This window comes from Parus major, chromosome 2, assembly GCF_001522545.3.
Source record: "Parus major isolate Abel chromosome 2, Parus_major1.1, whole genome shotgun sequence".
NCBI lineage: Eukaryota > Metazoa > Chordata > Aves > Passeriformes > Paridae > Parus > Parus major.
The window spans coordinates 43,055,141-43,082,987 of record NC_031769.1 but is presented as its reverse complement, the minus strand read 5'-3'; the positions used below and the strand labels follow the sequence as shown (position 1 = coordinate 43,082,987).

Genomic DNA, 27,847 nt, shown 5'->3' with positions numbered 1-27,847 from the left:
AGGGAGGAGACTGAGGGGCGGTGGCCGCCGGGGTGGTACTTGCTTGCTGGGGAACGTCGTGTTCTGAGAGGGGCCGACAGTCAGGGGGCGGTGAAGTGCTCTTCTTGGCTCACCGTAGGCGCCTCTGGGTGACCGGCCTGCGAGGATGGCGGCGGAGCCGGGCACTAGCGCGGTGCGGCAGCAGCACCGCTTCGACCAGGACAGCCTGGAGCGGTACCTGAGCAGCCGCTTGCCCGGCTTCCCTCGGCAGCCCGCGGGCGCGCTGGCTGTCAGGCAGTACAGGTAACACAGGTGACACTGGTGACAGGTGGCTGGCTCAGCTGGCGGGGCCGCCGCCGCTCCCCTGGCCCGGGTAGGGGCGAGCAGAGGAGCCGCTCGCTGCCGCCTGCCAGGGAAAGTGGTCGGGGTAGCGCCCTTTGCTGTCGGGATGGCGGGCAGCAGCCATCAGTGGATTTTTAAGATGCATTCTGAGTTGTTCCAATTAAAAGCACGTCACAGCTCGTCCCTTGAGCTGCTGGAGAATACAAAGTTTGCGGTGGCGGCCAAAGTGACCTTTGGCATGCTCAGTCTGTGGCTGTCTGTGGGCGGGCTGTGTGTTGGGTGGACTAACCGCTGTCCTCAGAGTACACCCACTATTGTTTTATTGCCTAGACATAAATCGCAATTGATCTGCTCCATCTTCAATTGCACAGCAAATAGTGATGTTCAGAAGCACATACATGGCTTAAGAAATCAATGGTAAAAGCGTTAGGCTGTCACTATTTGTAAACAAATCCACGAGAACAGCGTAAATGTGTGCCGAGATTCCCGTTAGTGCCCGCAGAGCATTATGCGGTGTGCCAAGGAGGTGCTACACCCGGGCTCCAAAGCCTCTGTTCCATAGAGAACTGAGTTCGTTTGCATCCAGCAAATCAGTGGTGTGGCTGCACGACTTCATGTCAGGAACTAACTATTAGAAGCAAAGTTATTCCAAAAATAAGGATTCATTCCTTTGTAGCTATGGCCATAACATATCTACAGCTATCACTAAGCAACAGTGAACAATTTTTCATTGTCTTCTGATGTAAATATAAAACATTAATTCATTCAATCTCCCCTAATCTTCCTATGTACCTCAGCTGAGAAGAATTTAGGGGGTGCCTTAGGAGAAGAGCTAATAGTAAAGTCTCCTAAAATTTCGTTAGTATTTGTGCTTTTACTTTGTCTTGTAATTGTAATTACTGTTCAAGGATTCAGCTGACCTAAATTTCTTTTGTTCTGGGCAGAGTATTTGTCAGATAAGCTTTTTAAACTATTACAAACTATGCCCTAACTACTTTGGGGAGAATGGAAATGTAATGAGAGGAATGAGGGCAAAAGTTCATTTGATTTTTATTTTCCAATACCTGTCTAATCATTTATTCAACTTTGTCAGAATACATCTTAAAAATTAACCAGAATAAGGGGAGAAAAGCATGCAGATTAACTCAGAGCCATGAGGAAAATAAGGATCAATAGGTTTGATTGCAATATGATAGACAAGGTGTTATGAAGGATTTAACTGGGTTTTCCTTCTCTTTTACACGTGTGATTGAAATGTCTAATTTTCTTTATGACTCAAACATGCATGCTTTAAAATGTCACAGTTCCTATAGGCTGTCCCTTAAGCATAAACTTTGGACATGATAATCAGGCTGGCAAACAGAGGGGCTTGGTACTGGAATCAGTAATTTAATCATAGAATAGAATCATAGAGTGGTTTGGGCTGCAAGGGACCTTAAAGATCATCTTGTTCCAATCCCCTTACCATGGACAGGGACACCTTTCTCTAGACCAGGTTGTTTAGAGCCCCATCCAGCCTGATGGGCTTGAATACTTTCAGAGATGGGGCATCCACAACTTCTCTGCGCAGCCTGTTTCAGTTGAGATTTGAAAAAAACCCACAACACAAAACAGCTCTGGAGAAGATGCTTTCCTCCATCTTGCCGTTTTGTTTAGGTCTAGTCACACTTCATTTTGCAAGTATCATTTCTGTTAGAAGTTTACAAATTTGTAAGTACTTGAATTTTTGAGTAATTATAATCTTTCTCTTTGCAGCTCAGGCCAGTCAAACCCAACCTTTTACCTTGAGAAGGGTGGGCAGGCTTTTGTGCTCAGGAAGAAGCCCCATGGTCCCCTTTTACCTAGAGCACACAAGGTAAGTAACATTCTTCACTGAGCTCCATACACTTTGTATTGCAGATGAACAGTGTCTATATGTGATGGTCAAGCACATTGAAGAATGTATCCAGAAAGGCAGTGAGTTGCTGGATTATTTCCTATGTTTTGTGCTCTACATGTAATTAAACATACATTTAAACTGTACTCATTAATGTTTGGGAGGTTTTAATTGAACCTAAATTTCTGTGTCTCCTTCAGGTCGACAGAGAATATCGTGTGCAGAAAGCCTTATTTTCAGCTGGGTTTCCAGTGCCTGAGCCCCTTTTGTATTGCAGTGATGTTTCTATCATTGGAACAGAGTTTTATGTAATGCAGCATGTGAAGGTTGGTCCTCCAGTGTGAGATTCTTTCCTTCTCCCTCCTACAAGCTGCTTTTGAATTGTCTAAAACCTTTCTGTTAGAGCCTTACCCAGCATAGTATTGTGATATGAGCATAAATAATCTTCTGATATTTTAAAGAAATGCTAGCTATCAGTAATTCTCACAGATTTCAGCTTCTCCAGGGCTTATTTCACACTTTGCTGATTTTTTTAGCACAGTATTTAACCTCTTATTCTTGTTTGAGCTCTTGGAAGGATATCTTGAAATGAGGCAATATTGCTTCTGTGAAAAGCATACACAAATCAGAGGGAAAAAATTCTGTCTGTAAACTGAATCTTTGGACATCCTGGAGCCTGTATTGAAGATAGGAACTGACATAAAGTCACCTTTTCTTGAAAACAAAGCAGAATTCCAGTTTGAACACTAGTTTCAGAAAGAACACAGCATATCTCTGTCTGCACTTTGGGGGTGCTGTAGCTGAGTTGATATACTTTTTGTTAGATTTTGGTGATTTTGAGCATAAGTCTGCTGAACTGTGTCTTTTTTTCTTATCCTGTGGGAGGAGGAGTTGAATCCAGGCCTTTTCCTCTTCACAGCATCCCATTCTATCATCAGGTTCACTGGGAAATTAGAAATGTAAGTTTGTGGGCCACTTTCTGAAGATTAGGTTAACCTTCCTACAAAAAACATAAATCAAGAGTAATAGAATGTAAAGGCTGTGAAAAATTTGAAATATGTTTCTTATGTCAAAGATGGAAAATTTTACTGATTTTGATTATAACAAAGTGATTCCTTAAGAAGAAACCTTTTACATTTCTAAGTATGTAAATGTATGGTCTGTCCATTCTATGATGGTCAGCACTGCTCCCTTTTTAACAGTTGTGAAAATGGAACAACAAACCCATCTTCTAAATGTATTCAACTGCTTTTAAGGAGAAAAACAATGAATTTCGTTGGATTGTTTGAGTCTTTTTACCCACAACCCACCCATTCCACTGCCTGCCCCTCCTTTCCCCTGGGGTCTTCATTGGTATTTTTTCTGCAATTTAGCTTTTAGGGACAATACAGAAACATTGTTTTTCCTGATACTTTTAAACTTGAGGGTATCTGGATTGAGTGCTCTAATTCAGAATTTCTACAGACACACCATAGACTAATGACCTGGGTTTACCATGAATCCCTTCATTGGCTCTGGATGAGAAACAAAATAATTGAGGAAGGAATTTTTGATTGCATAGGGAGTGTTGGTTCACTGCATTTGTTTTTGGTTGTGTAATGTATAGCTTTACTTCTTTTCATCTGATGTGTACATCCCACCAAATACCTGATTTATGCTATTTCTAGGGTCGCATTTTCCGAAACATCTCTCTGCCTGAGGTGGGCCCAGCAGAGCGTTCTGCGCTGTATCTTGCAATGATAGAAACTCTGGCCCTGTTGCACTCCTTTGATTTACAGTCATTGGGTCTCCAGGGATATGGTAGAGGACCAGGATACTGCAAAAGACAGGTACTGCTCTTAACATTCTCCTTTTTTGTCTGGTCTTTGAATGTTTATTTGATTTGCAAGCTAAATTGTTAATTATTAGTGATCACATTTTAGCTATTAAACCTTCACTTAGTTCAATTAATTGTGCACATTTTGAAGCCACTACTACATTCAGATTGATTCTGTAATGCTGTACTTAGGGAGTGATAAGCATTTGCTTTTGGACTAACACTAGATGTGGGCTATGTAAATAGGATTGAAATAGATGTAGTTTTCATTTAAACTTTTGATATCTCAGTTCATATTTGCAAATGCAGAGATACTGGGTTTTACTGAATTTTCAAGCAACATGGTGATAACCAAAGCCCAGAAGTATGTGCTTCAAAATTTCGTACTCCTGAAAAACTTGTCAATCAACTGAAAAATCTGTTGGAGTGTTTGTATTTTTTAGGTATCAACTTGGAAAAAGCAGTATGATGCAGCTGCTCATACAGATATTCCTGCCATGAACAAGCTGGCTGAGTGGTTAGCAAAGAACTTGCCACCTGATGATAATGAAGAAAGCCTGATTCATGGCGACTTCAGAATAGATAACATCATCTTCCACCCAACAGAGGTATTTAAAATGTGTTTGTACATTTAGTAGGTTTTGGCCCTCTGTTTGTTTGTACTCATGTCATGGGACACTTACATGTGGATTATTTTAGTGCATGAAACATCTTTGAAAGAAAAATTAGAAAACTAAACTGTTCTTTATACTCTGTGTAAGGTGTTTAGGTACCTAATACAGTCCTGGCTTTCATTGAAGGAGCTAGATAGAATTGATGGAATCACAGAATCATAGAATGGTTTGGATAGGAAGAGACCTTAAAGATCATCTCTTTCCAACTCCTTGGCCATGGGCAGGGACACTTTTTACTAGACCAAGTTCCTCAGGACCCCATCCAACCTGACTTTGAGAGATACTCTATTTATTCATTAGTTCTAGTCCCTGCTTCAAAGTACAGGAATGAAGCATTTTATATGCATAGATCCTATTGGATTCAGTGCAACTGAAAGCTCACTTCATTAAACTACATAAGCATCTTATCCAAAGCCCACTGACATCTGTTTTATGGTTTTGGTTAACAACAAGGGCTTTTGGAGGAGGAGCTGAATGTATGATACATGACACTAGTGCAAGCAAAGGAAAACCTGCCAAGCCTGTTTAGTTTTGGAGCACATGTAGATCACAGACACCCTGAAAGTTTCCCCATTCATCTTCAGGGGAAAAAAAGAGAGTTTTTTTGTTTGTTTGTTTGTTTCTAGTTTATGGAAATAAATATGTGCTACCTGTCTATCAACACAGTTGCATTTTCATTACTTTTTTCTATGCTACCTGCTGTGTTGTGACCAGAAGACATGCCTGGAACTTGTGACCATGACTGCAATACCTGCTTCATGACAAAGCAACAGATCCCCAAGATTCCTAGAGATTTTGTGCATTGATTAGTTCCTAGACATGATTTGTAGGCTTATATGTGCTGATTGATTCCCTGAGCAGGGAATTTGACAGTATTGGGGACTCTCTCAGCTGTTCCTGAGGCAACTGTAGGAATTGACCAAGTTGTACATAGGTAATTTTAAGTCATGTGTAGAAAACGTTCCTGAATATGCAGGACTGACCATGTAGGAAAGACTTTTCCATGTATTTCAAATAGCCATGGGTCATGAGTAGGCTGGAGGAGTCATTCAGGTTGCCAGGACGGCTGGATTATAAGAAATTATCAGAATGACACTGTGGGGAGTCTCAGACCACCCAGTTGAAGACACCTCTGCAGGGATGCTTGCATCTGAGGCTTTCTCTGAGCACTGACTGACTTCCTGTTTAAGAAATTCAATTCCCCAAATAAGTGTTAATCTAGGGACAGTGTTGTGATAAATTATATTTTCTGATGCTTGGTCTGTCTGAATTTCTGTGCTAAAGGACTGTGCAACAGCACTGGGAAAGAAACACAACAACTCTCAGTACTACTGTTCTTTAGGATACTTGAATTCAATCATCTTTTATACTAGAGGAATTTGGAAGATTCTGACAGGAAGAACATTACTCAAAAATGTAGATTTAAGCCAGATTTTCTTTGGAAGAATGCCTAGCTCTCTGTCTTTATGTGAATGCTAATTTTCTGCAGATCTTTAGGTAGTGCCAGAAGGAATTTTTTTTGCTGTAGACAGCTAGTGTGTGTTTTTATTTTAAGCATATAATAACCAAATAAAACCTTTGGATATTGAGTGTGTTGTGCATTTGTGGATGGAGGGAACATGTCTTCTAGCACTCACTTGAGGTTTTTATTTTTATATAAGGCTCGTGTTTTGGCAGTGCTGGACTGGGAACTTTCAACTACTGGTCATCCTTTAGCAGATTTAGCATATACCACTCAATTCTACTTTTGGCCTACATCTATTAAGGACTTGGGTCAAGGCTCTATCTTGGGATTCAAAGACACCATAGGTATGAAACTAATCTTCTTGAAACAAATACTAGGCTTGATTTCTATTTGAAATGTTATAGGAAATAAATGGTAAATTCACAAGGATATAGTTTTCTGTTTGTAAAGAACTTTTCCATAATTTTTTCATTGTAGCAAGCATGCTGATAATGAGGCTTTAGATAGTTTTGTTCTTTCAAGCTCTGTCTTAGCTACAACATGCTACTTCTGTAAAACCTTATTTTGAATCTTTCTAAGAGAAAATGTAAAGAAAAAATAAATTTAAATGTAAATATATTAATTTATTATTTTTTTTAAAAAGCCTTTTCTCCCCCAGGTGAAATTATTTGCCTGACTTGAGTGGAGACAAAGGGCAGCAGGAAATGTTGTGAATATCTAAAATTCTGGAAACTCCTACTTCCTTTGGTCTCTCCATATCAGAGTTATGTCATAAGAAATGATAAATCATGGTGTTTACTATGTAAAAGAAATACCTCATACAGTTAAAAATTGTTCAAATGTTTGAAGAATAAGGTGGGAAAAAATCATAGAAAATGTTGAGTATTCTAAACAAATCTGTTCTATTTTCTTGTAGAAACTCCTTCCTTTGAAGAACTGGTTTCCATTTACTGCCGCTGCCGGCGTATTTCCACTACTTTACCCAACTTTAACTTTTTTCTTGCTTTGTCCCATTTTAAAATGGCAGCAATAGCCCAGGTAATACCCTCACATTTGCTGAAGTGTTAAATGTCTTTGTGTATTTGTGGGTAGTTCATTTAGTCATGGGTAATAGTTGTATGTCTATGCTGTTGTCAGTTGGCTTAAGGGACAGGCTGGGCTCGTTTGCCGTATCACATGCAGACACTTCTTTTTCACCTTTCCACTACTACTTTTTGTGATTTGCCTTTCATTTGTTTTAGCTGGGATATGGTGTTAACTCTTGTGCAGCAAGCATCTCCATTATATCATAAATGCACCAAAACAAATATTAGCATATCCCAGTGAGTTTTCTCCTTTTATGACTATGTGCATTTCAGTGTTACTTTTATATTTGAAATAATCACCTGTGTGTTAAAGAGACAATTTTAAGTGCATAATTATACCATATATGGCTTTCTTTTGGTTTTAGGGTGTATATGCCAGGTATCTCATTGGAAATGCTTCTGCAGAGAATAGTCATGAATTTGCAAATATTGTGGAGCCTTTGGCAGAAAGAGGATTAGAGCTCTCAAAAAAGTAAGAGTGGTCTAAACTGGTCAAAGGCAAGGCAAAGCTTTTCCTACATCTTCATTTAAATGCCTAAGGCAGCTTGTTTTACTGTGAGGGAAAATCTGGTCTTATTACTGCATTGAATGTTCTTCCCTAGGTCATCCTTCAGCAGCACACAGCACAGCATTTCTGGAGAGCTCTTCCATCAAAGTAGGAAAGGCCAAGAAATTTTGCTGAAGGTTAAGCAGTTCATGAAACAGCACATTTATCCAGCTGAGAAGGTAAAGAGTTTTTCTTAACCTGCTTATAAAGGAGCATTTTCTGACTAGACTTTATAAAAATGTAAAAAAAAAGTATAAAAGTCATGTCTTCTGAGTTTTTTTACAAAACAGCCTTATTTTCATGCAGTCATGATTATAGCATTACAAAATATTACCATAAATTGTAATAGACAACATTATTTTTTTCAGGGTTAAAATTTTGTATGCCTTGTTAATGAAAGAGTTATTTTTTTAACTTTTGAAGTGTAAAAACTTCTCTTTTTAGAAAAAGTTACTTTTTAAAGGAGGTTGCCAAAATACTTGTTAGACTAATAACAACCTAGAACTCTTAGACAATGAGCCCAAAGACACCTATTTGAAAATAGAAAGTCCTGATTTTAACCATATGAAGCTCTGTTTCTTGCTTTTTAGGCTGTTACAAAAAATGGGATTGCATAATGTATCAGAGTAGCCTCATTCCTGAATATATATAATACCAATGAAGGTTTGAAATCAGATAATGAAATATACACAAAGTCCATAGTTAGTGGAAGGGAAAAATAGATGAAGTAGTTTACATCTTTTCCTAGGAAGGTTAGGAATTTCCACTTAGAAGGTTGGTTCAGCTTTTAGCCTCATGGAAGGCTTTTGTTGCAAAATTGTTGTTTTGGCTTTCTGAGTTGTTGTTTTTTTTTCCAAGTCAGGCAGAAATGCAGAAAACATCTTAATCTAAAAGGTTTATGAATACATCTACCTATCACAAGGAGGGGTCGAGGGCAGTAGCTCTTGACATGCAAAATTTCTTAAAAAGTATGTCTGTGACTAAATTTGGATTGTAGTTTTGGATTGTCCAAGAAAGCCTTGCAATAATTAAAGTATTTTTTTAAAAAAGAAACAAACCACAAATAGCCATGCAAGTTTTTCAGATTAGTCAAGTTGTGCTTAGAAGTTATTTCTGGTAACAGGGATTGTGAATCAGGACTCATAAATTCTAATTGGCCATTTGTCTTTATTGTGTCATTTTCAGAATTGAGCACTAGTTCTATTCATTTTATAACTAGGTCTGGGCCAGGTTTGAAGTTCTGTGCCTCACTAAAACATGCTTGTGAAGATACCAAGATTACTGAATGTAGAGGTTCACTTAAAACTATGACTGGTGCTTGGAATGACTGCTTACATTATCTGTAAAGGAATTATTTTGACAGGAAGAGAAAACGTATTTTTGTGGGATTTTTGGCTGTCATTGTTGTTTTTTTTTCTCAAAGTATTAGCTGGGTTATCTATCTGAATCTTAAGTGTCAGTACATCAGGCTTTTATTTGTTGTTTTACTTTGGGGTTAGTGCCTCCTGTGTGTATTGTTGGTAACAAGTACTTTTATCTCCAGAAAAATCTGACCTCCTGGTGCCATCATCACATATTTTAAACCATCCCAAATAGTAGTTAAGGTACTGATTGGGGTAATCTAATATTTAAAGTCATGCAAAATGAATTGGTTGGTGTGGAACTTTCAATTATATATTTAATTTTAAAATGCAACCAATTATATAATGTAAACCTGTGTCGAATATTTTTTACTTGGTTCCTTGGGTCATAGGTCTGGAAGAGATGAATTATTATTTGTGTGTTACATGTATTCTTAATTTAAACAGCATCTTTTATATTGTTTCTCTAAGGAAATAGTAAAATATTATACTGAACATAGAAATACTGAAGACAAATGGAAGAAACCACCACTGCTGGAGAGACTGAAGGTATGGAATAACAAATATTCTTAGCACTCTAGCAGGAAAAGATCACAGACACAGAGCACAAGAGTGATTGGTGTATCCTGTTGGAAAAGTTACATGGAAAGAAATCTGAGGAACAGTGAAAAGAAAGAAAGAGGGAAATATGGAAAAAGTGAGAAAACAAAGAAGACAAACAAAATCAGGTCTGAGAGGGATATATCTGAACTTTAAGTCAAACACTGAACCTACAGTTTCAGAATAGCTATTGAAAAAGGCATCAGATATATTGGACAGCAGGGTAGGCAGGAGTGAAGAAAATGTGTTGCAAGCCAGAATTTAATTTTTTTTTAAGACTTATTGCTGATATTTTTTCTGTTGCTTCTTGTGATAGGAATTGGCCAAAGCAGAAGGTCTGTGGAACCTTTTCCTCCCAGATGTCAGTGGTCTCAGCCAGCTTGACTATGCCCTAATAGCTGAGGAGACAGGGAGATGCCTTTTTGCACCTGAGGTTTTCAACTGTCACGCACCAGGTTAGCAACCCTGTCCCAAAACTGCAGCACTGGGTGCATTAAAAAGTTGAGCAGCTTGCTTCCTACAGGCTGTTGTGTCTTGAGCAGTAAGCATGACTGCTGATTTCTTACAGACACAGGAAACATGGAGGTCCTCCACATGTATGGCACTGAAGAGCAAAAGAAAGAGTGGCTGGAGCCTCTCCTAGAAGGGAAAATTAGTTCCTGCTTCTGCATGACAGGTAAATTTTTCTCCAGAAGAAAGTTAGAGCCAATTGGTTGAAATGTCACATGGTGTATGCATGGAAAAGTAGAAGACTGCAAGTTGTGTGTTACAGTGGACATTTCTGTACTAATTCAGTATCAGTGAATGTCTTTGAATATAAAATCATCTATGAGGTGTGAATACAATCTGGAGCAGCCTTGCTGCCTTTCCTGATAGTTACCACCTTTCATGGTTACAATAATTAGTATTGGCTTTCTATATATTTTTAATTTAATTTTGTACTAGTAAAATACAATTTATAGTACCAAACAGGTTTACAATACAGCTTACCCTTCCTTGTAGTGTTCTGTGGAGTTCTCTAGACATGCACAATTGGGTCCAAATATGATTATTGTGATTAAAGTATGTGGTTTTGCAGTGTTACAGTTTTTTTAAGGTATAACCTGAAAGCTCCTGAAAAAACTTATGGCATTCAGCATCTCTGGAAAGTCTGGCTCTTGCTCTATGAAGTTAGCTTTTGGAACACGTGATGTCAAAATCTTCATCTCCTGTGTCAGATGGAATCCAGAGAACTCAGCCTTGCAGACACTTTGCAAATTCTGTTTCACTGTGTTTCCCAAGAGGAAATATGTACTTTTGTTTTAAAGTAGATGGCCTATAAAAAGAGGTAATGGTGAAAGGAGAGAGGAAGGATCTTTCCTGTTCCAAAAAATCACTGATGACATTTTGCTGACAGCTTCATGTAGTCTATTTTATATACAACCACAAAATTATTTTCAATCTCTTTTGGCTTGAGAAGAACCCAGGAGGAGAAAACAGGCTGAGGGGAAATATAACTGTTACCTGTAAGTACAATGGAAGGATAAAGGATTTAGAAACACAAGGAAAGGAAGAAGGCTGATTGCAAAGGGTGGTCCAAGCCCAAGAACAAGTACATTTAAACTGGCTATGAATAACAGATTGTTGGAAAACAGCAAGTCTTTTGACCACCAGCAGCAAGGTTCTTCAAAGAGTTTTTCTACTGGTAGCAAAACTGTGTACTTTTAAGAGTATATCTAGAGCCCTATATTTGTGAAGATTGTATTACTTTTATATTTAATCTGGTGGGGTTTTTTTTCCTTTAACACAGAACCTGACGTGGCTTCAAGTGATGCCACCAATATGCAATGCACCATTGAGCGAGATGGGAACAGCTACGTGATCAATGGCAAGAAGTGGTGGAGCAGTGGTAAGTGTGGAAGCCTAAATAAGAGTGGCAGGGGCTAGAATTTTTCAAAGAATTATTAAAAGACAAGTACTGTGCTCCATTTTTGAGATGAAATGGAATTTCTTTCTTCTCTTGAGTAAAAGCAATATAATGTAAAACAGCACAAGGAGCTGAATTCAGCTTTTGGTTCTATGAACCAAAGTCCAAGATTCAAATCCAGTTTGGGGATTTGGGCCCTTTTTGGAACCTCTGAATTTTGTTCACAGAGAGAATGCTGTTATTTTCTTTAAACATTTCCTCTTTCTGTCAGTTAACTTATACATCTATAGCTTAGTTTTCATGAGGCTGTCTTTGGCAGCTTGTGTGAGAGGTTTGAGAGTACCTTCTACCTACAGTAAAATGTGGCTGCTTTTAAAGTAGCCTGTGATGCTGTTAGACTATTACAGGAGATTTTTTCATGATATAATTCCCTGTAAAATCAATGCATTGTATTGTAAGTGGCAACTGTCCCTAATATTGTAGTCCTGTTACTTTTTTGCCAAAATGTGTGACAGAAACTTGAAAGTCATCATTGCCTGAGAGTTTGGAATCCAAGTAAGTAAACTGAGTTGTTAAACTTGAAAGTTTCATTTTACATACATGACTGTGACAGCTGCCTGCTGATACATGCTTGTGCAATACCTGGAGTCACCAGAAGATAGATCTCTCTCTCTGTTCTACTCCTGTAAAACTGGCAGCAGAAAGAGGCATGGAATCTTCTCTCCTGACCCAAGAGTGTTGCTTAACTACTTGTGCTTGCTCTGGGTTAGTGTCTCCCAGCTATGCATTGCAGTCCCTGAGGAAGTAATGAGAAGGTTTTAGAGGGTCACACACACAAAATAATATAATAAATAAATATTAAACTGAGTTATGTGAATTATAAAAAGGAGAGTAAACATGAGACAGCATGATTTGGTTTGTCTTATTTCTAATACAATTAGGGCAATCAGATTTGCATAAAGACAGATGCACAAAAGGCACTGCAATTCCAAGAAGTTTGAGAAACATGTTTATTTGGCTCTGTATTAGTCAGTCTCTCTTTCTGCCTGGCTAGGAAGGTGTTTTTTTGTTTGTTTGGTTCGGTTTTGGTTGGGGTTTTTTAACTTTTGGGACATTAAAACCTTGGATGTGTGGGAATTCCAGAAGCCTGACAGCCTGATCAGAATGTCACTCTGTATTTGTGAAGACAAATCGTAAATCACACATGCAAGGAGTCAGTTACTTCATGGAAGAAGTGGGATTTCTTACTGTGCTCTGCCTGTGTACAGCAAATCCAGTGTGGCTTAAATATGTCAGATTTATGGTGTTTGTGTAGAAAACCGGTCAAGCACTTCTGACTTATCTGTTCATGCCCTGGTATTTCTCAAAACACTGGGCAGACATTCTGTAAGCTTTTGTCATCCAAACAGGGAGAAGAGGCTCATGTTTGTTTATGCTACTGTTGTTTCTTGTCTTAGCATTTTAGAGCTTTTTGTTCCAATCCATAATTGTGTAACTAGGAACAGTATCTAAAAATGAGAGATTCTTGTTGGCTTTCCTAATCTATAGATGAGACATTTTGTCAGAGCCCCCAGGATGTTTGAAGACAAGGACAATAAGTGCTGTAACACCACTTCTTCATTTTGAAGGCTAAGCTAGTATGTCAGTATGTTTGAAATGCTTCCAGTGTCTCATGGAAAACTGCTGTTTTCCTGGAATCCCTGCCAACACTGTGCCAGGGGGCAGCTTTGGTACATCTCTGTGTAAAAACTGTAAATCCATGAGCTCCATATGGAATGGGAGCCTTTCTCTTTTGTCAAGCAAGGCCTCTCCCATTTACTGGTTGGTCTATGATGAGAAATGTCAGCACTTACTAAAACAAAACAAAAATGAAGATAAGAAAAAACAAAAGCCAGTACACTTCTCCCATTCTTTGATTTTATTGTATCTCTGTATATATTTTAGTAAATACAGTGTTTGCAGTGCTTGATTAATTTTAAGAATTCTGAATAGAAAATCCTGGCCTTGTATCTGAAGATTACCTGAACTTTTTATTACATTTACAAAAATCTAGACTGTGCCACCCTTAGAGTACTGGTCTTATTGAAATTTAGGGTGAGCAGGAGAGAAGAGATGAAAGGTCATTTTTTTCTGTAGTTATAGAAAAGGAGTTGCTGGGGTGTTTTTGTGAAGGATGTTGTTGCTGCTGTACATTTGTAGAAACACATAGAAAATGGCTTTTCCCCCTCTTTCTTCCTCTCAGTTCTCAGCCATAAGCTTATACTTCATTTCAATCTGAAAGGATATCTATGGAATGATAGTTGAGTTGAGAAATGGAACTGAACTATTAGGCAAATGTTCTAAAGTTTTACAAAATAGTTGGAGAAACATACGATTATTAATTTCTGGTACAAAGGTTCCTGTTGTTTGATTGCTGATGGGTTTTTTTTTTTCTCTGTTTTAATTACATGCTTAGATATGTACAGGTTGTTCATTATACAGTTTCTTAATTGTCTAGTACTGTGACACTTTGAATTTTAGATATTGGGGGTGCTTTTAGATTTTGTTGTGGTGGGTTTTTTGGTTTGAGTTGCTTGATGTTGTTTAGTAAATATCTTGGCTTGTTTCTAGTTTCAGTATTCAGTTCTTGCTTGATTCCGATAAATACATTCTACTTTGAAGTGCTCTGTAGTGTCTTGGCAGGTTCAGAAATTAATCTGAAATTTGACTTGCAGAGAAACAGCTGCAGAAACAATACCCCCTGGAATTAGTAAACAATTCCCCTGTTTATGTAAGATGATGGAAGCAAGGGATGGCCTAAATAGTGAAACTGATTGTTTCTTCAGTAGGTTCTTCATGATTCATAGAAATTTCTTCAGGTCTTCCATCCTGCTGTTGTCTTCTCCAGTACCCATAATTTTTTGCAATTTTCATGACGTGCATTTTGAAAGAGGCGCCCAGAAAGGCGTAGAGGAGGGGGTTGAGGCAGGTGTGGAACAAAGCGATGCTCTTGGTGACCTGGAGCGCCACGTCCATGGTTTTACTGGTGCCACAGTCCGTAACCAACATGTAGATGCTGTCTATGGCTCGCCACAGCTTCACGATGTTGTAGGGTAGCTGGGTGACAATGAAAGTAGCCACTACTGCCAGCAGAACCGTGAAAGGCCTGGACTTCTTCACATTTGCAGACCTGAAGATTGCCCGAGCAGTAGCGGAATAGCAGATCAGCATTACTAGGAAAGGAAGCAGAAATTCCAGGATAATTTCCAGGATTTGAATGGTTGATTTTAAGAGTGTTTCCATGTTCATTGGAAATACGGGAAGGCATTCATTCCTCTCATTGTGTTTCTTGACTTGGTTAAATATCAGCTCAGGGATACTGAGGAAGATGGCAGCCAGCCAGACACAGATGCAGGTAACACTGCAGTGTTTGCCAACTCTTCCACGGCCCTGGGATTCAGAAGTGGCCCTGTATCTATCCACACTGATACAGGCCAGGAACAGCATACTGGAGCTGAAATTCATGGTGTACAGAGAAGAAGTGAACTTGCACATCGGGTTTCCAAGTTCCCATCCCTGCACTGCATTTGCAGCCCAAAAAGGGAGGGTGAAGAGCAGGAGCAGATCAGCGATGGCGAGGTGCATGATGTACACATCCGTCTTGGTCTTGGGTTTCTTGCAGTAGGCGTAAATCGCAACCACTAATGAGTTTCCAGCCACTCCAACTGTGAAAGCCAGTGTGTAGAACACTGGGAGGAATAATTTTCTGAAATTTCTCACATCACTTTTTTCGCAGAGAAGCTCATAGGTATTGTAATCTATAAGAGGGTTGAGATCATTCTCCTCATCCTCAATCCAGTAATCTGTTGAGTTATTCATATCTCAGACCTTGGCAAAGCTACAAGAAACAAAAATGTGGGAAGAAGGAAACACCAAAGAAATGATATTGGGTTTAAGTTCTAAAATTTCTGTTGAAACCTAAAACCCTTCTTCAGGGTTGCTTACACATCTCAAATTTAAAGAAGTTGCATATTCAGAATACATTTGTGAATAAACAAGGCAAAGCTAGACAGTAACAGGGGCAGAGCAGACCATCTCAAGTTCTCATGTGAGGTAGGGTAATTGACATCATCTGTGTGGGCAATACATGCAAAATGGTTTCAGTTTAAACCATTAAGGGTTTCCTTACCCTTAGCATTTGAGATTATAAAATGCTTGGAGTGCCTCTCACTGATTTCCACATTTGAGTCAAAGAGCCATCATTGCTTTAACTGCTCCAACTGTGTTGTGCTTGACAATATTCCATTGCACATAACTGTGTCTGTACCTTTTTAGGGTTGGAATTGAACCCTCCTCTCTCCAGCCTCAGCAATGCAAAGGAATACAGCTGAAGGCTGTAAATGCTGTTACGATCATGTATATAAGGAATATGAGCAGATAACAGCTGAGGCAAGCAGCTGCCTGCTGTTAAAAATGTTCAGTGCCTGCTGTCATAAATTCTGACAAATTTTGGATATGAGTATAGTACAAGGAGAGTGTTTTTGTTTATTTCTCAGGCACACTGTACATGCCCATTACAAAAAGTACAGCAGGGGAGTCACTTGCTGAACAGCAGCAGAACAAACTTAATTTACTCTCCATTGGACAAAGCGAGCCATGCCCATGTGGCATTTCTTACAGAAGCAGATTGCTGTGGGTACACTGCATCTTCCAGCTGGAGTTTCTCAGGATGTTGTGACAGGAAGGAATTTTATCACATGTAAACTGCCCACAAATACCCAAACAGCTCAGAAACTCTGCTGGTTTTTCAAGTACGATCTTAAAACAGATTTACTCTGTAAATGAGTACTGGCTGGCTTCTCACAGCCACCTTGGGGTTAAAGTTTAATAATTCATATCTCCAGGTTGTGTCTTAAGCAAGTTCATGTCCTGCATTATTTTCTTCTTTTCCTGTATCTGCGTTCATTGACTAATGTGCTGAAATTCTGTCTGTTGTAAAATACAGTCCTGCAGTACCCTGTTTTCTCAAAATAAATGGGATTAAGGTTTCTTAGCAGCAGTAGCAAAAATCAGCTGAGAATAAAAAATAAATCCCCTTTTTGTCATCATATGCAGTGTTCAGAATTTGAGGTCAATGTTGCTGAAAGCAGATTGTTATCTGATATTCTGTCCCAGAGCTACAATTTGGCTTTTTCAAGTTGGAAAGAAAAATGCAAATACCATTTCTGTTTCTTAGACAGTTGTTTAAATGTAGGGCTGCCAAGTGTCTCTTAAAGTTTTTTGAATATATCTATCTGCTAGGAAAGAGAAGTTACTGATTGATCTCATAATAAGGAATGAAAGCCAATTAAATAGAAAGAAATTAATTTTTTTATTTTTGATTGATTTTTTTTAAATGATTATCCTAGCCAATTTATTTAAAAAGTGTATTCGTTTGAAATTAACTATCTGATTTAGCTCCTTCTTTAATGACTTTGTTGTACTATTCTGTTAACATTTCAAAATTCTCCCCATCAAACTTTAAAAAGAACGATTAGTCCTATTTTAAGTCTTGCAAATTGTTCTTTATTGTTGCCTTAATGAGATGTGCAGAATGGAAAAGTACAGTCACTCTACTTAATACTTTGGCAAAGGGATGTCTGTTCTATGCCTAACAAGCTGTGTTAGTAAGATTCTCCAGCAGCAGTAATCTTTTGCAGCTTTATAGTACTTTGAAGAGAGATTTAGTTATCAGCAGCAAAAGAGCCTTTTTTTATTAATTTTTTTAGTAGAAAAACTGCAGCAAGGAGAGTTTAATCCACTTAGCTGAGAGGTGAGGAAAATTAGAAGTTAAATAAAAAGATTTGGTGGTGGTCTTAAAATACATAATACAGAACCCATCAAGGAGCATTTAATCAAATTGGATCACTGGCAAATTTATTTTAAAGCAAACCAGTGAACATTTCAGGGCAAACTTTAAAAGTCTGTGTATGACAAACCAGTTTGGCTGTGACTATGTGCTCCGCTGCTTGATAAGCGTTTGCTTGCCCTGAGTTTGTGACAGAAACAAAGTTATCTAAAATGCAACAGTTGACGTTTCTCCCTTAAAACCACAGTTATGTTTTGTCTTTCCTGGTAATGTCTTTCTCAAGCACACGTGCATGTGCCCATTGCAAACAGCCAAGCAGTCCCGTGGGAGTCGGGCACTGAAGAGTGGTGGAAAAGCTTAGTTTAGTCTCCATCCCACACAGCGAGCTGTGCCCATGTGGAATTTCTTACAGAAGCAGATTGCTGTGGGTACACTGCATCTTCCAGCTGGAGCTTCTCAGGATGTTATGACAGAAAAGAATTTTATCACAAACAAACTGCCCACAAGTACCCAAACAGCTCAGAAGCTGCTGGTTTTTCAAATAGTGTTTTCTAGGAGGTATACTAATACATATATTAAAGCTGCAACTGCATGTTTTCTTGAAGAATTATTTCAGCTTTCCAGTCAGACAGAAATTCAGTGTTTCTGTGTGCTTTAACTTGATGTGGAATTGTCTGAATGATGGTGAATTAAATTAATATGCCTAGTTTAAACAGACAGATTTTTTTTCCTCTGATAAATTAAGCAGTATTCTGTCCTGCTACTGAACAAATCTAATCTTGATACTGGAAAGGAGATGTGCCTTAGTGAAATGACATCTCTCTGTAAAGCAAATTTAACTAAAGGTATGCAAAGAAGACATCATACAATATACATACACAGCAGTAAGGATTAAAACAAAACTAACCTTTTGTCAGCAGATGAGTAGCAGGTAATGCAATTGAAATGTGCCTCGGTGAAGTGATCTGAATTGCTCTGACACATTGCATTTTGTCTTCAAACACCACACCCTCATGTGGAAGTCTGTTGCACTTTCATTTTGACTTGACAGTTTAAAAAAAACCTTTTAAAAATTGTGCTTTCCTGGAGACTCCTCTTGTGTTCAATGTGTACATTTCCTACATTCCTCCCTGTTCCCAACAGACTGTGACTGTTCTTTGGAAGGTCAGGACACTTACTGCTTCTCTTTGTTGTTTGTGGTTTTATTCCTGGAAGTCCAAATGTTTTATACATCACCAAGAGCCTTTTATCAAACAACACATTATAAAGGTGAAAAGAATAGAAAGAAAGTCCATCTGGGGCTGATTTACTGCTCCAGATACCACAGGGAGTCACTCTGTTCTTTCCTGAGGGCACTACTGTGTTTTTGATGGCTGACTGTATAAGGTTTTAAGGGATACTTACATCCATCCCCTCCTTACATAACTCTTTTAGGGGATACAATAGAAAGATGAGTTACTTTTTGTGAGGTGGGGAAAGGGGTTCTTTCAGTGTGTGAAATCAGAAAGATGGTAAAGAAAATATGTGAATGCCAGTGGCAAATTGTCAACCAGAGTACAAGCAGATAATCCTGCATCCTAGGGGAGAGTTCTCAGGAGCTTGAATGTTGCCAGTCAATCTCAAAATCAAATTAGTGACCTGTTTGAACTATCATGGATTAGATAGCAATCTAATGAGCTTCAGTAGATGCATATTGAAGCCAAACAACAGAGAGATGGAGCAGACCAGAGGTCAGATTTTGGGGTTTTTTTGGCATTCTGGTGCACCTGCCACAACTGGATTAACTTTCTGTCTGTGCTTCCATTATTTTGAAGTACATGGAAGGAAAGATTCTTAAAAATGGGCAGCTAAGAATGTAATGGGAAGATGATTTCTACATGCTATATTTTGTTTCAGAATGACAAAATAAAATGGGCTGGGAGAGGAATTGCAGTCTAGAGGAAGAGTGCCACAATATTTGTGCATATTTCTATATTGCTTTAACCTTCAGTTATCACAGTACTTCAGTGGTGCTCCTCTCAGTGGCAGATAAGATGCTTGGGCTCCTTCCCAGCCATCTCCTCACAGGTCATGTCATGGACTCGAGGCCTCAGCCACATCTCTTTAAAACAAGTGAAACTTTCAGTTCTGAATAGGCTTTGTCTCAATGGGGTCTCCAACCAGATGGAATAATCAGACTTGAGCTGGGAATTCTCCCAGGGAATTGTGTGTTGCCCACAGACGTGCCCAAAGGGTTCTGTGGGCAGGCTGTTCATGTAAATCCTTCCTTGCTTATTGCAGTTACTCAGCTCTTCATAACTTTCCAGAGGTGCAGGGAAAGGACTGATCCTTCCAGTCAGGGTAAAGAAATAATATTGCTATGTATATATTTCAGTAGGGTTAAAAGTAACAAAAATTATTTAGTAAATAAGAGTGAATACGAAACAGATCTTACTAAGTAAAAACACTCATGGCTGTGTAAAAGTGGCATGAAGGCAAGGAAAAGAAACATTCCTAAGGTGAGCAGCTGGTCTCACTGGCACCATCAGAGGCCATGAGCTCCAGCTGGGAATGACCACATTCAGTGGCAAGACTACAAAACCTTGCAGCTGCATGGCCCCAGCCTTGCCTTTTTGCTTGCAGCTACAGTGTAGTCTTTGCCCTCCATGAACCAGCTGCCTGCAGTGTTGTCTGGAGAAGATGAGATAAAACTGTGGAGTACAATATGCTAATGGATTAAATTACAGTGGGCTCTTGGTGGGGTGTGCCTGTGTGTGTCCCTTTTCTTCATTTGGAGACTCCCACATTCCAACAATCAGTACCACACTGCCATCCACCCTACTAAGACCAGTTTCTTCTTGTAGAAGAGTCCAGAACATTGTGTTTGTCAGTGCCAGGAAGCTGTCAGGTCTGTAAGACACCACAGACTCTTGACCTTTAACAGAGAAAGTAACCTGCTGGGCTGAGGGGTGCAGCAGCCAATATGGAAAAAATCATAGGTATTCAGCATTCAGGCAGTAGTTTATCTGGCTTTAGTCATCTTAGACTGAAGACTGAAAAATAAATAGATTGCAGGAATTAAAGTGCTGCTTGTTCTGAAAGCAGACTTTGTGGCAGCTTCTTCAAGAACAGATGGTCCTCAGAGGTTGCCACATTTAGTAGTCTCTTCACCAAAAAGAACCTGTATAAGTTGATTGTGTGAAGATCAGTAAACTTAAGCATGTTATACCCCTGATAGCAAAGATTAGGCTTCTAATAAGATTGTGATCAATACTCTAAGCACATTTTAAAATACTGTCTTTGCCTATGCAAGTGAGTATCATGAAGAGTTCAAAAGTATAAGTTAGTTAAATCAAAGATGTTTGCCAGTTTAGGAGCACTGTGGTCTAAAAGGTTTGGACAGGTCGTGTGGTCATATACATTGAAAACTTTATTGAAAGCTCATCAATATGAAAATATAATTAAAAATTACCTTCTATAACGTCTAGTGTTCCTTCAATTGTGAGTTTCTCACAAAACTACTTCTAACTCCTACCAAAATAACTGGCTTCTCTGACTCTACCCCTTCATCCTCCAGCAACATCTTTGAATTCTGTAAGTGATGTGAAAATGTCACTTAAATGAGTTGTTTATTCCATCCAGGATGTTTGCAATCCATCCAAAGCACTGGAGTTTTTCAGAGTCTTGCATTAGACCAGAACTTGTTTCCTGTCTTTTATAGGTCAAAGTGACATAAAATTTGTTTTAATTTTTCAGGACTTTAGACTCTAAGGAGTGGAAGGGCCAGGAATCTGTCGTCCTTTGCTGGGCTTAGATAAGAACAAGCACATATGAGATGGAGGTATCATTTGCCTTCCAGAAATGTGTACAAATTATTTAGAACATCTAACCAGATGTGCAGCTCTCAGTGAACTCCTCACTGAGTTCAACATGAAAGCTTCTTCTGAGTTTTGGGTGGTTTTTTCATACAGCATGGTTAAATTTGCCTTTTGTTTTGGAGCAGGGATGTGACTTGAGGATTATTTACAAAACAGTTTTTCGGAAGATTTCAGGAGGTCAAAATATCTTTTATTGTAAACCTCACTTGAAAATAGGTCTGGTTTAGAAAATAGCACTTGTGCAATTCTTTTACTTTCCATGGAAAAGGAGAAGAGTCAAAATACCCCTTATGCAGGAGTGATATTTCCCTGTGCAGGGTCATTTGGGGTTGATCACCTGCTTATTGCAGTTGCCCAAATGAGCCAAGTGGCCAAATGAGCCAGTTTTTGTTGTTTGGTTTTGTTTTTTTTTCCAAGTTGATTTTATGCCCCTGCCTAAAGCTTTTCACTGGGATTTTTAGCTTGTCAGCATTGTGCAGCTCGTGGGCCACTCTGTAAGTCCCCTCTGGAAACAATGGCTGGATACCATGTTGCAAAAGAGGAAAGCAAACAACTGGCAGTCTGGCCCTCCAAACAGGCAGTGTTCGTCACAACTAAATAAATCTCTCTCCCACTTCCTGGCCATCACAGTGGCTGTTTGTAGGAGGAAGTGGCTCAGCTCAAAGCCAGGTGGTTGTATTGTCCAGATCAGTCTCCCAAACCTTGTGAGAACAGCTGTCAGAGAAGTTATAAAGTTGTATTTGCTTCTAACCCCAGAACAAAACTAAACTGCTACAGATCAAGCCTTGAATTGAATCTCTACAAAGCTTGTCATCTGCACTGAGATAGCAGTAAAAAATTACTGATTGCTATGCCCATTGGGTATTTTTCCTAACTTGTTTGTGGGAGGCTTTGAAAGGAATGAGCATGCTTTGGTACTAAGAAACTTTTAAAGAAAAAGACAGGGAGGATTAAGGGTCATAGAAATGTTATTTGAATCAATGGTAGAATCTTCTTCAGGACTAGTACATTAAAGTCTTTTTGCTACAAAGGCTTAATAAATATGTCCATATAAGAAACATCTCAAATAACGTTATCAATGTCTTGAAATGCTAGCGTGCTATTTTCAGGTAATAATTTTCACTCAGATCTTTCTTCAAAGTGCAATCTAAAATAATTTGTGTATAAAGGGGGAAGAAATCCTACATTTCAGAGAAGTTACGCTGAAGTAGTAGCAAAATTATTGTGGTAACCCTTTGATAGCCTTATCTGCGTAATTTGGTTATAATGTGGTTGGTGTTTCATTCCCACATAGACCCTCCAGTCTTTATAGGTTGAAGAAGTTTCTTTAAGTTTTACTTTTGAAATGGCAGCATCTCACCTTGATAGATGTGCTGTTGTATCACACTTATTTGCTCAGCTGTAATGGAGACAGAAGTAATTAGATTCCATTTCAAGTACCTTCTTGTTCCCTTTTCACAGGAATAGGGGATGGTGATGGAGCCGGAGGGTTTGGATGTTTGGCTTTTCACGTTCCTCTTCCCACAAGTCAGCTCCCTTTTACATATTAAGTACTAATGTGTATTTTGTTTCAGTGTGATACTCAGAATGTAAACACAGGGGTAGATTGCATCTCCTGCATCACAGAAGGAAGGGAGTAGGCTTTCTTGTTAAGAAACTTCATTTGATTTGAGGTTTTATACTAAAAACAATTTTTGTGTTTCCCACTTTTTTTAAGGGGCTGGGAACCCAAATTGCAAAGTTGCAATTGTAATGGGCAAAACCAAAAACTCATCGGCATCCAGGTAAGAATTCCTAGGAGACTTAGAATTCCCTAAAACTTGTTCCCTGGAGGAGTCACTGCTTTAAATGAAATGCCATTAATTGACTTGACCAGTTGGATGTTCTCCTAAATTAGAGAGATGTTTGAAACCTCAGCACCTGTCTGTTGTAGCCTGAGTTCCTGTTTTGCTGTCAGATGCTGTTGACTGAGTCCTCCCAACCTTTCCACTTTAACTGGCACACTTCCCACCTCTCTCCATTGCACCAGCTCTAGTGTTTGTGCAGCTGTGATGAATTGGATCAGGAAATTTTGGGGGCTTCACTAACTTTATCTTGGTCACATAAATTTTAGTCTGCATCAGTTGTTTAGTTTGCACCAACAACTCTGGCTTACAATTTAATTAGTAAGTTTAGTATATAAAACAACACCATGAAGAATTAAAAAATAAAACTAAATAATAGTTTTATTAAAAAATAACACTTAAATAATAAAACCAAAACTTTTCAGAGCTTCCCTGAACAGAATGAGTAGAAGAGAAATATCAGAGACCTGAAGTTACTGATTAAGTTTTCCACAAACTTATCTGTAGATAAAGTTAAGTCTGAAACATGAGGTAAGGTGAAGCTGTGTAGAGAGCATTGCACATCTTAAATCAGACCTACTCATTCCATTCCTCTATGTGTAAATATAACCCTTACCTCCTCTTCTTTGACACAAATATGTTCAACTCTTGTTACCAAACTAGAATTGCAAACTTTTGCAAAAACTTATACCAGTAATGAATAAAATGCTTCATGTCTGGTGCTAACCTCACACAGCTTGTAATGCAAAAGAACTGTGACATTTTTATCTAAGATGGATTTTAGCCCAAATCCCATGGATAATCTGAAGTTTTTTGGTTTGGCTAGGTTCCACCAGAAGCAATCAGTAACTTGCACGCAACACTCAGAAAGGTTTGCCTGGAAGTTGTACAGATAGTGGCATCTGTTGAGCTCTCAGAAGCTGAAGAGAAGTTAATGGAGGGGATTATGTGACACTCCACTTGCTAGAACTTGAGACTGAATTCAGAGACCTGGGGCATCACCTCCAGTTCTGTGTGACTAACAGCTGACCTTAAATATTCTGAAGGAATGTAAACTGGGGGATGGATTTCTCTTTCCTAAACTGTAGGCAGACCAAGATGATGATTCTGATAAACTGGCTTTGAGAACAAAACAGAAGGGTAGAGGGGGAAGAACTGACTGGGTGATACAGAACTGTGTGCACAGAATTGACAGCACCAGGAGTTTCTCAGTCATGGTGCATTAGACGCCACTAATACATTTTCCCTTGTTGACTGGTGGCTTAAGAAGTGTTGAAGTTGTATGGGCAGGATGGTGCAGGTGGTACAGGTAAACCTCAGCACTGGCTTTATGTGAGTCCTAAATTGGGGATGGAAAATAAAAAAAGCGGAAGAGGCAGACAGAAGGGAGGCTCAGATTTAACTGTGCTTTTTGTCTTGATCAGGTACAAGCAGCACAGTATGATTATTGTTCCCATGGACACCCCAGGACTGAAGCTGATAAGACCTCTCTCAGTGTTTGGCTACATGGGTAGGCGATCACATTATCAACTATATGTGTATTAATTTATTAACAGGCTCAGAAGCTGCAGTTATGCTAATAAATATTTTATGTGGAATAAATCAGTAAAATAGATATATAGAAAAAAGGTTAGGCATTGGAGGCCAGTATTTTTATCCCCTTTTGTTTTATCCTGCTGATGTGTTTTTTGTCTCTGTAGATGAGATCCATGGAGGGCATTTTGAGATACATTTCAATGATGTGCGAGTACCTGTCTCCAATATAATACTGGGTGAGTTTCAGCACTGATTTCTTTTTAATGCAATGAACCAAGCTTTATCACACAGTGGTTTCTGTCATGAATTACCATAAGTTATTTTAAACAGCTCTGATCAGTTGATGGACCCCCCTCTTCCTTTAGCAGCCTACCTGCTTATTTAGAGCAGAAAGGAAGCAGGGCAGCTCTAGCTGGCATGCAAATATCTTTGCCCTGAAGTAGAGCACAGCAAAGTCTGTTAGTGGTGTTCTTCCCACAAAAGCAGCTCTTGTAGACTTTACAGACTTTTAGAAAGAATGTTCTGCTGCACTCCATGGCTGTTACTTGGCAGAAATGAAAAAGAAATAACAAGCAGGCCAGCACTGTTCCCCCCTGCAGAGGGGTACACTGAAGTAGAACTCTGCTCTACTTCTCTTGCTTAGTATAGATCCTGATTTCTTCTATTTCGCCTCTACTTTTATTTTGCTATGGGGCCACTTCTGTTTGGAGCCTTGGACCCTTACAAGAGGGAATCATGGAGTCTGCAGTGCCTGCTTTTCTTTCCAACCAGGTGAGGGCAGGGGGTTTGAGATAGCCCAGGGCCGGCTGGGGCCCGGCCGGATCCATCACTGCATGCGGTCCCTCGGTGCGGCCGAGGCTGCTCTGGAGATCCTGTGCCAGCGCGCCACTCAGCGCGAGACCTTCGGCAAGAAACTCTATCAGCATGTAAGCACCTTCCCTCTCTGGCTCGGTTCACACACTCCACACATTGACCTTTGCTTTGCCCACACACAGCCTTGTGGCTCTGATAATGGACATGGCAACAGCTGGGCCCTAACCTTGAATTCCTATTCATAAAGCTTTGGGTGGCAAAGGGAAAAAAACAAAACATATTGCAAGGCTCCCATTTTTCAACATCATCTACGGCTTGCTTTTTTTTTCTTTCCCCTGCAATGTGCAATGAATTGGATATCCTTTGCTGGATTTGAATAGGGATTTTGTCACTGTGTGTTGTTCTCTCTTTTCCTGATCAATTTGGATGGGTATTTTTTTCAGGCATGCAGCTTATGTTTCTCTAGTTATAATCTGAATTCACCTTTTTTGTGTATCCATTCAGAGGCCTGGCTGTCTCTGTTCACAACCACTGGAGACACTCAGGGATCTACACTTCACTGAAAATTTTACTTCTTTGATCAAATATTTGTAGTTGTTTATGAAAATACAGACCACATCAAAGGCAGGTTGGACATCCTTGACCTTATCTTGCTCAGGATTAAAATACTGTTTAATGAGAAGAGCTTGCTAAAACAACAAAAATATGATAGTCTGCTTTATATAGGAACCAACAACCATTGGTAGTTGGCCTGTCACATTTCAAGTGTTCCTTAATCTTACCCAACAGCTAGGATGGCTTTATTGGAAAAAACAAGTAAAAGCAATGGAAAGAGGAAATTGAATTAGCATCTGGCACAGATTGTATCAAATTGTTTGTGCAGATCCAGAGGGAGCAACTTTACATATCTATTTTCCAGTCACGTAATTGTCCAACTTCCGTTCACCACCATAACCTACAATGAGTAAGAGGTGCATGAGGCACACTCAGAAGCTTGTTGAAGTAACAGTGATGTTTGATGAAGCCACAGGCCTGACCTGGAGGCAACTGTACAGCCCATGCAGGTTCTTCACAGTGAGGATGGCTAAGGACAAAGTGAGGGTGGCAGCTTCCTTGAGTACCAGTGCCTGTCCCCACCCAGGACATCATTTATGGCCCCAGGAGCTGTTGACTGAAGAGAACTGAACAGCCCGTCTGGGTTCAGATCACCTTTGCTGGCACCAGCCAGGCTGAGCTTCTAGACTGCACTGAAGCAAGTGCTGCACATTTGCTTGTGTATTCTACAAAAGCCACAGCTCTAGAAGTGCGTCCCTGAGGCTGACTCAGACTCCAAACAGTTTTTGCACTGACAAGCATCAGACATTTGTTTCTCCTGTGGTATGTTGGCTGCAGGGGGGAGTTAGCCAAGAAGAGCAGGGAAGGGCTGCCAAAATCCTAACTTCGTTTTGGATCCAAAGAGTTACTAATTTATCATCAGTCAGAGGCAGCAGGCACCACCCTGCAGCTGTTAGCCTCTATGTGTCATACACCACCCATCACCAGTTTAAGCAAAACAAGGAATTCCTCTCCCCTTTCCCCCCCCTGTTTTTGTATATGGGGTCTTATTATATGGAGAGAAGGCTGTGAGGGTTGGTAAGAGGTAAAGGAAAGCAGGGAGGAAAAAGCAGGCATGAAAGAGCTTCAGGAAAATGGCCAGCATGCAGTGGGGTCTGATCAGGTGGCAGAATCCACAGGTTTTCCATTTTTCTTGTTTCCTGGCAGGAGAAGAATGGCTCAGTCTTTAGTATTTCTGTTAGTCAAGTGTTTCCTTTATTATGCCTCATATTAGATATGCTGTAGGGTGACTGAATGTGCACATGCTGAGGAAGAGGGGCAGCTCCATGTGTGCTCAGAGGCATTAACTGATGTTGGCTTTGGATTCTGCAGGAAGTTGTTGCCCACTGGATTGCAGAATGCCGCCTTAGCATAGAACAGGCGCGCCTGCTCACACTACAAACAGCCCGCAAGATTGACATGTTGGGCAACAGAAGAGCAAGGAAAGAGGTAAATTTTATGTTTTGGTAGCTAGGACTTGGTGGATGCAATGCCTCTGCATTCAGCTGGCTAAAACACAAGGTAGAACATATTGTTAAACATTATTATTCTAAGTGTAGAGTATAACTCCATGCTGAAAACGGCCTTAAGATATGCTTTGAATTGTCAGAAGATCAGGGTGTGATCTGTCTGAAACAGAGCTGAATCTGTTAAAGCATTGCTTGCTTGTCTCAACACAGTAGCATATTTTTGGGTGACTGGAAACAGTTTTACCGTAGCCAGGGA

At 39.5% G+C, this 27,847-nt stretch overlaps 2 protein-coding genes across 3 annotated transcripts in view; one reads left to right on the top strand and one right to left on the bottom strand.

Moving 5' to 3' along the window:
* The first annotated feature begins 18 nt into the window (after window positions 1-18).
* The window catches only part of ACAD11 (acyl-CoA dehydrogenase family member 11), a 28,888-nt gene continuing 1,059 nt past the window's right edge, over window positions 19-27,847 (top strand). Inside the window, exons 1-18 of one of the 2 annotated variants that reach the window (XM_015617116.3) lie at window positions 19-282; window positions 2,077-2,176; window positions 2,398-2,523; window positions 3,865-4,026; window positions 4,457-4,621; window positions 6,349-6,496; window positions 7,180-7,190; window positions 7,603-7,709; window positions 7,840-7,963; window positions 9,617-9,694; window positions 10,062-10,200; window positions 10,314-10,421; window positions 11,535-11,633; window positions 23,053-23,119; window positions 24,604-24,689; window positions 24,880-24,951; window positions 25,487-25,641; window positions 27,455-27,571. In XM_015617116.3, the coding sequence (XP_015472602.1) occupies window positions 146-282; window positions 2,077-2,176; window positions 2,398-2,523; window positions 3,865-4,026; window positions 4,457-4,621; window positions 6,349-6,496; window positions 7,180-7,190; window positions 7,603-7,709; window positions 7,840-7,963; window positions 9,617-9,694; window positions 10,062-10,200; window positions 10,314-10,421; window positions 11,535-11,633; window positions 23,053-23,119; window positions 24,604-24,689; window positions 24,880-24,951; window positions 25,487-25,641; window positions 27,455-27,571 (2,001 nt within the window). In that variant the 5' untranslated portion in view covers window positions 19-145. Of the gene's footprint in view, window positions 283-2,076; window positions 2,177-2,397; window positions 2,524-3,864; window positions 4,027-4,456; window positions 4,622-6,348; window positions 6,497-7,068; window positions 7,191-7,602; window positions 7,710-7,839; window positions 7,964-9,616; window positions 9,695-10,061; window positions 10,201-10,313; window positions 10,422-11,534; window positions 11,634-23,052; window positions 23,120-24,603; window positions 24,690-24,879; window positions 24,952-25,486; window positions 25,642-27,454; window positions 27,572-27,847 lie in introns of both variants that reach the window. The other variant, XM_015617115.3, reaches the window with a different exon arrangement.
* On the bottom strand, window positions 13,547-18,618 carry ACKR4 (atypical chemokine receptor 4). The gene is given in 2 exon segments (XM_015617129.3): window positions 13,547-15,528; window positions 18,386-18,618. Coding segments are annotated over 2 exon segments (1,158 nt in total). The 5' UTR covers window positions 18,463-18,618; the 3' UTR covers window positions 13,547-14,447.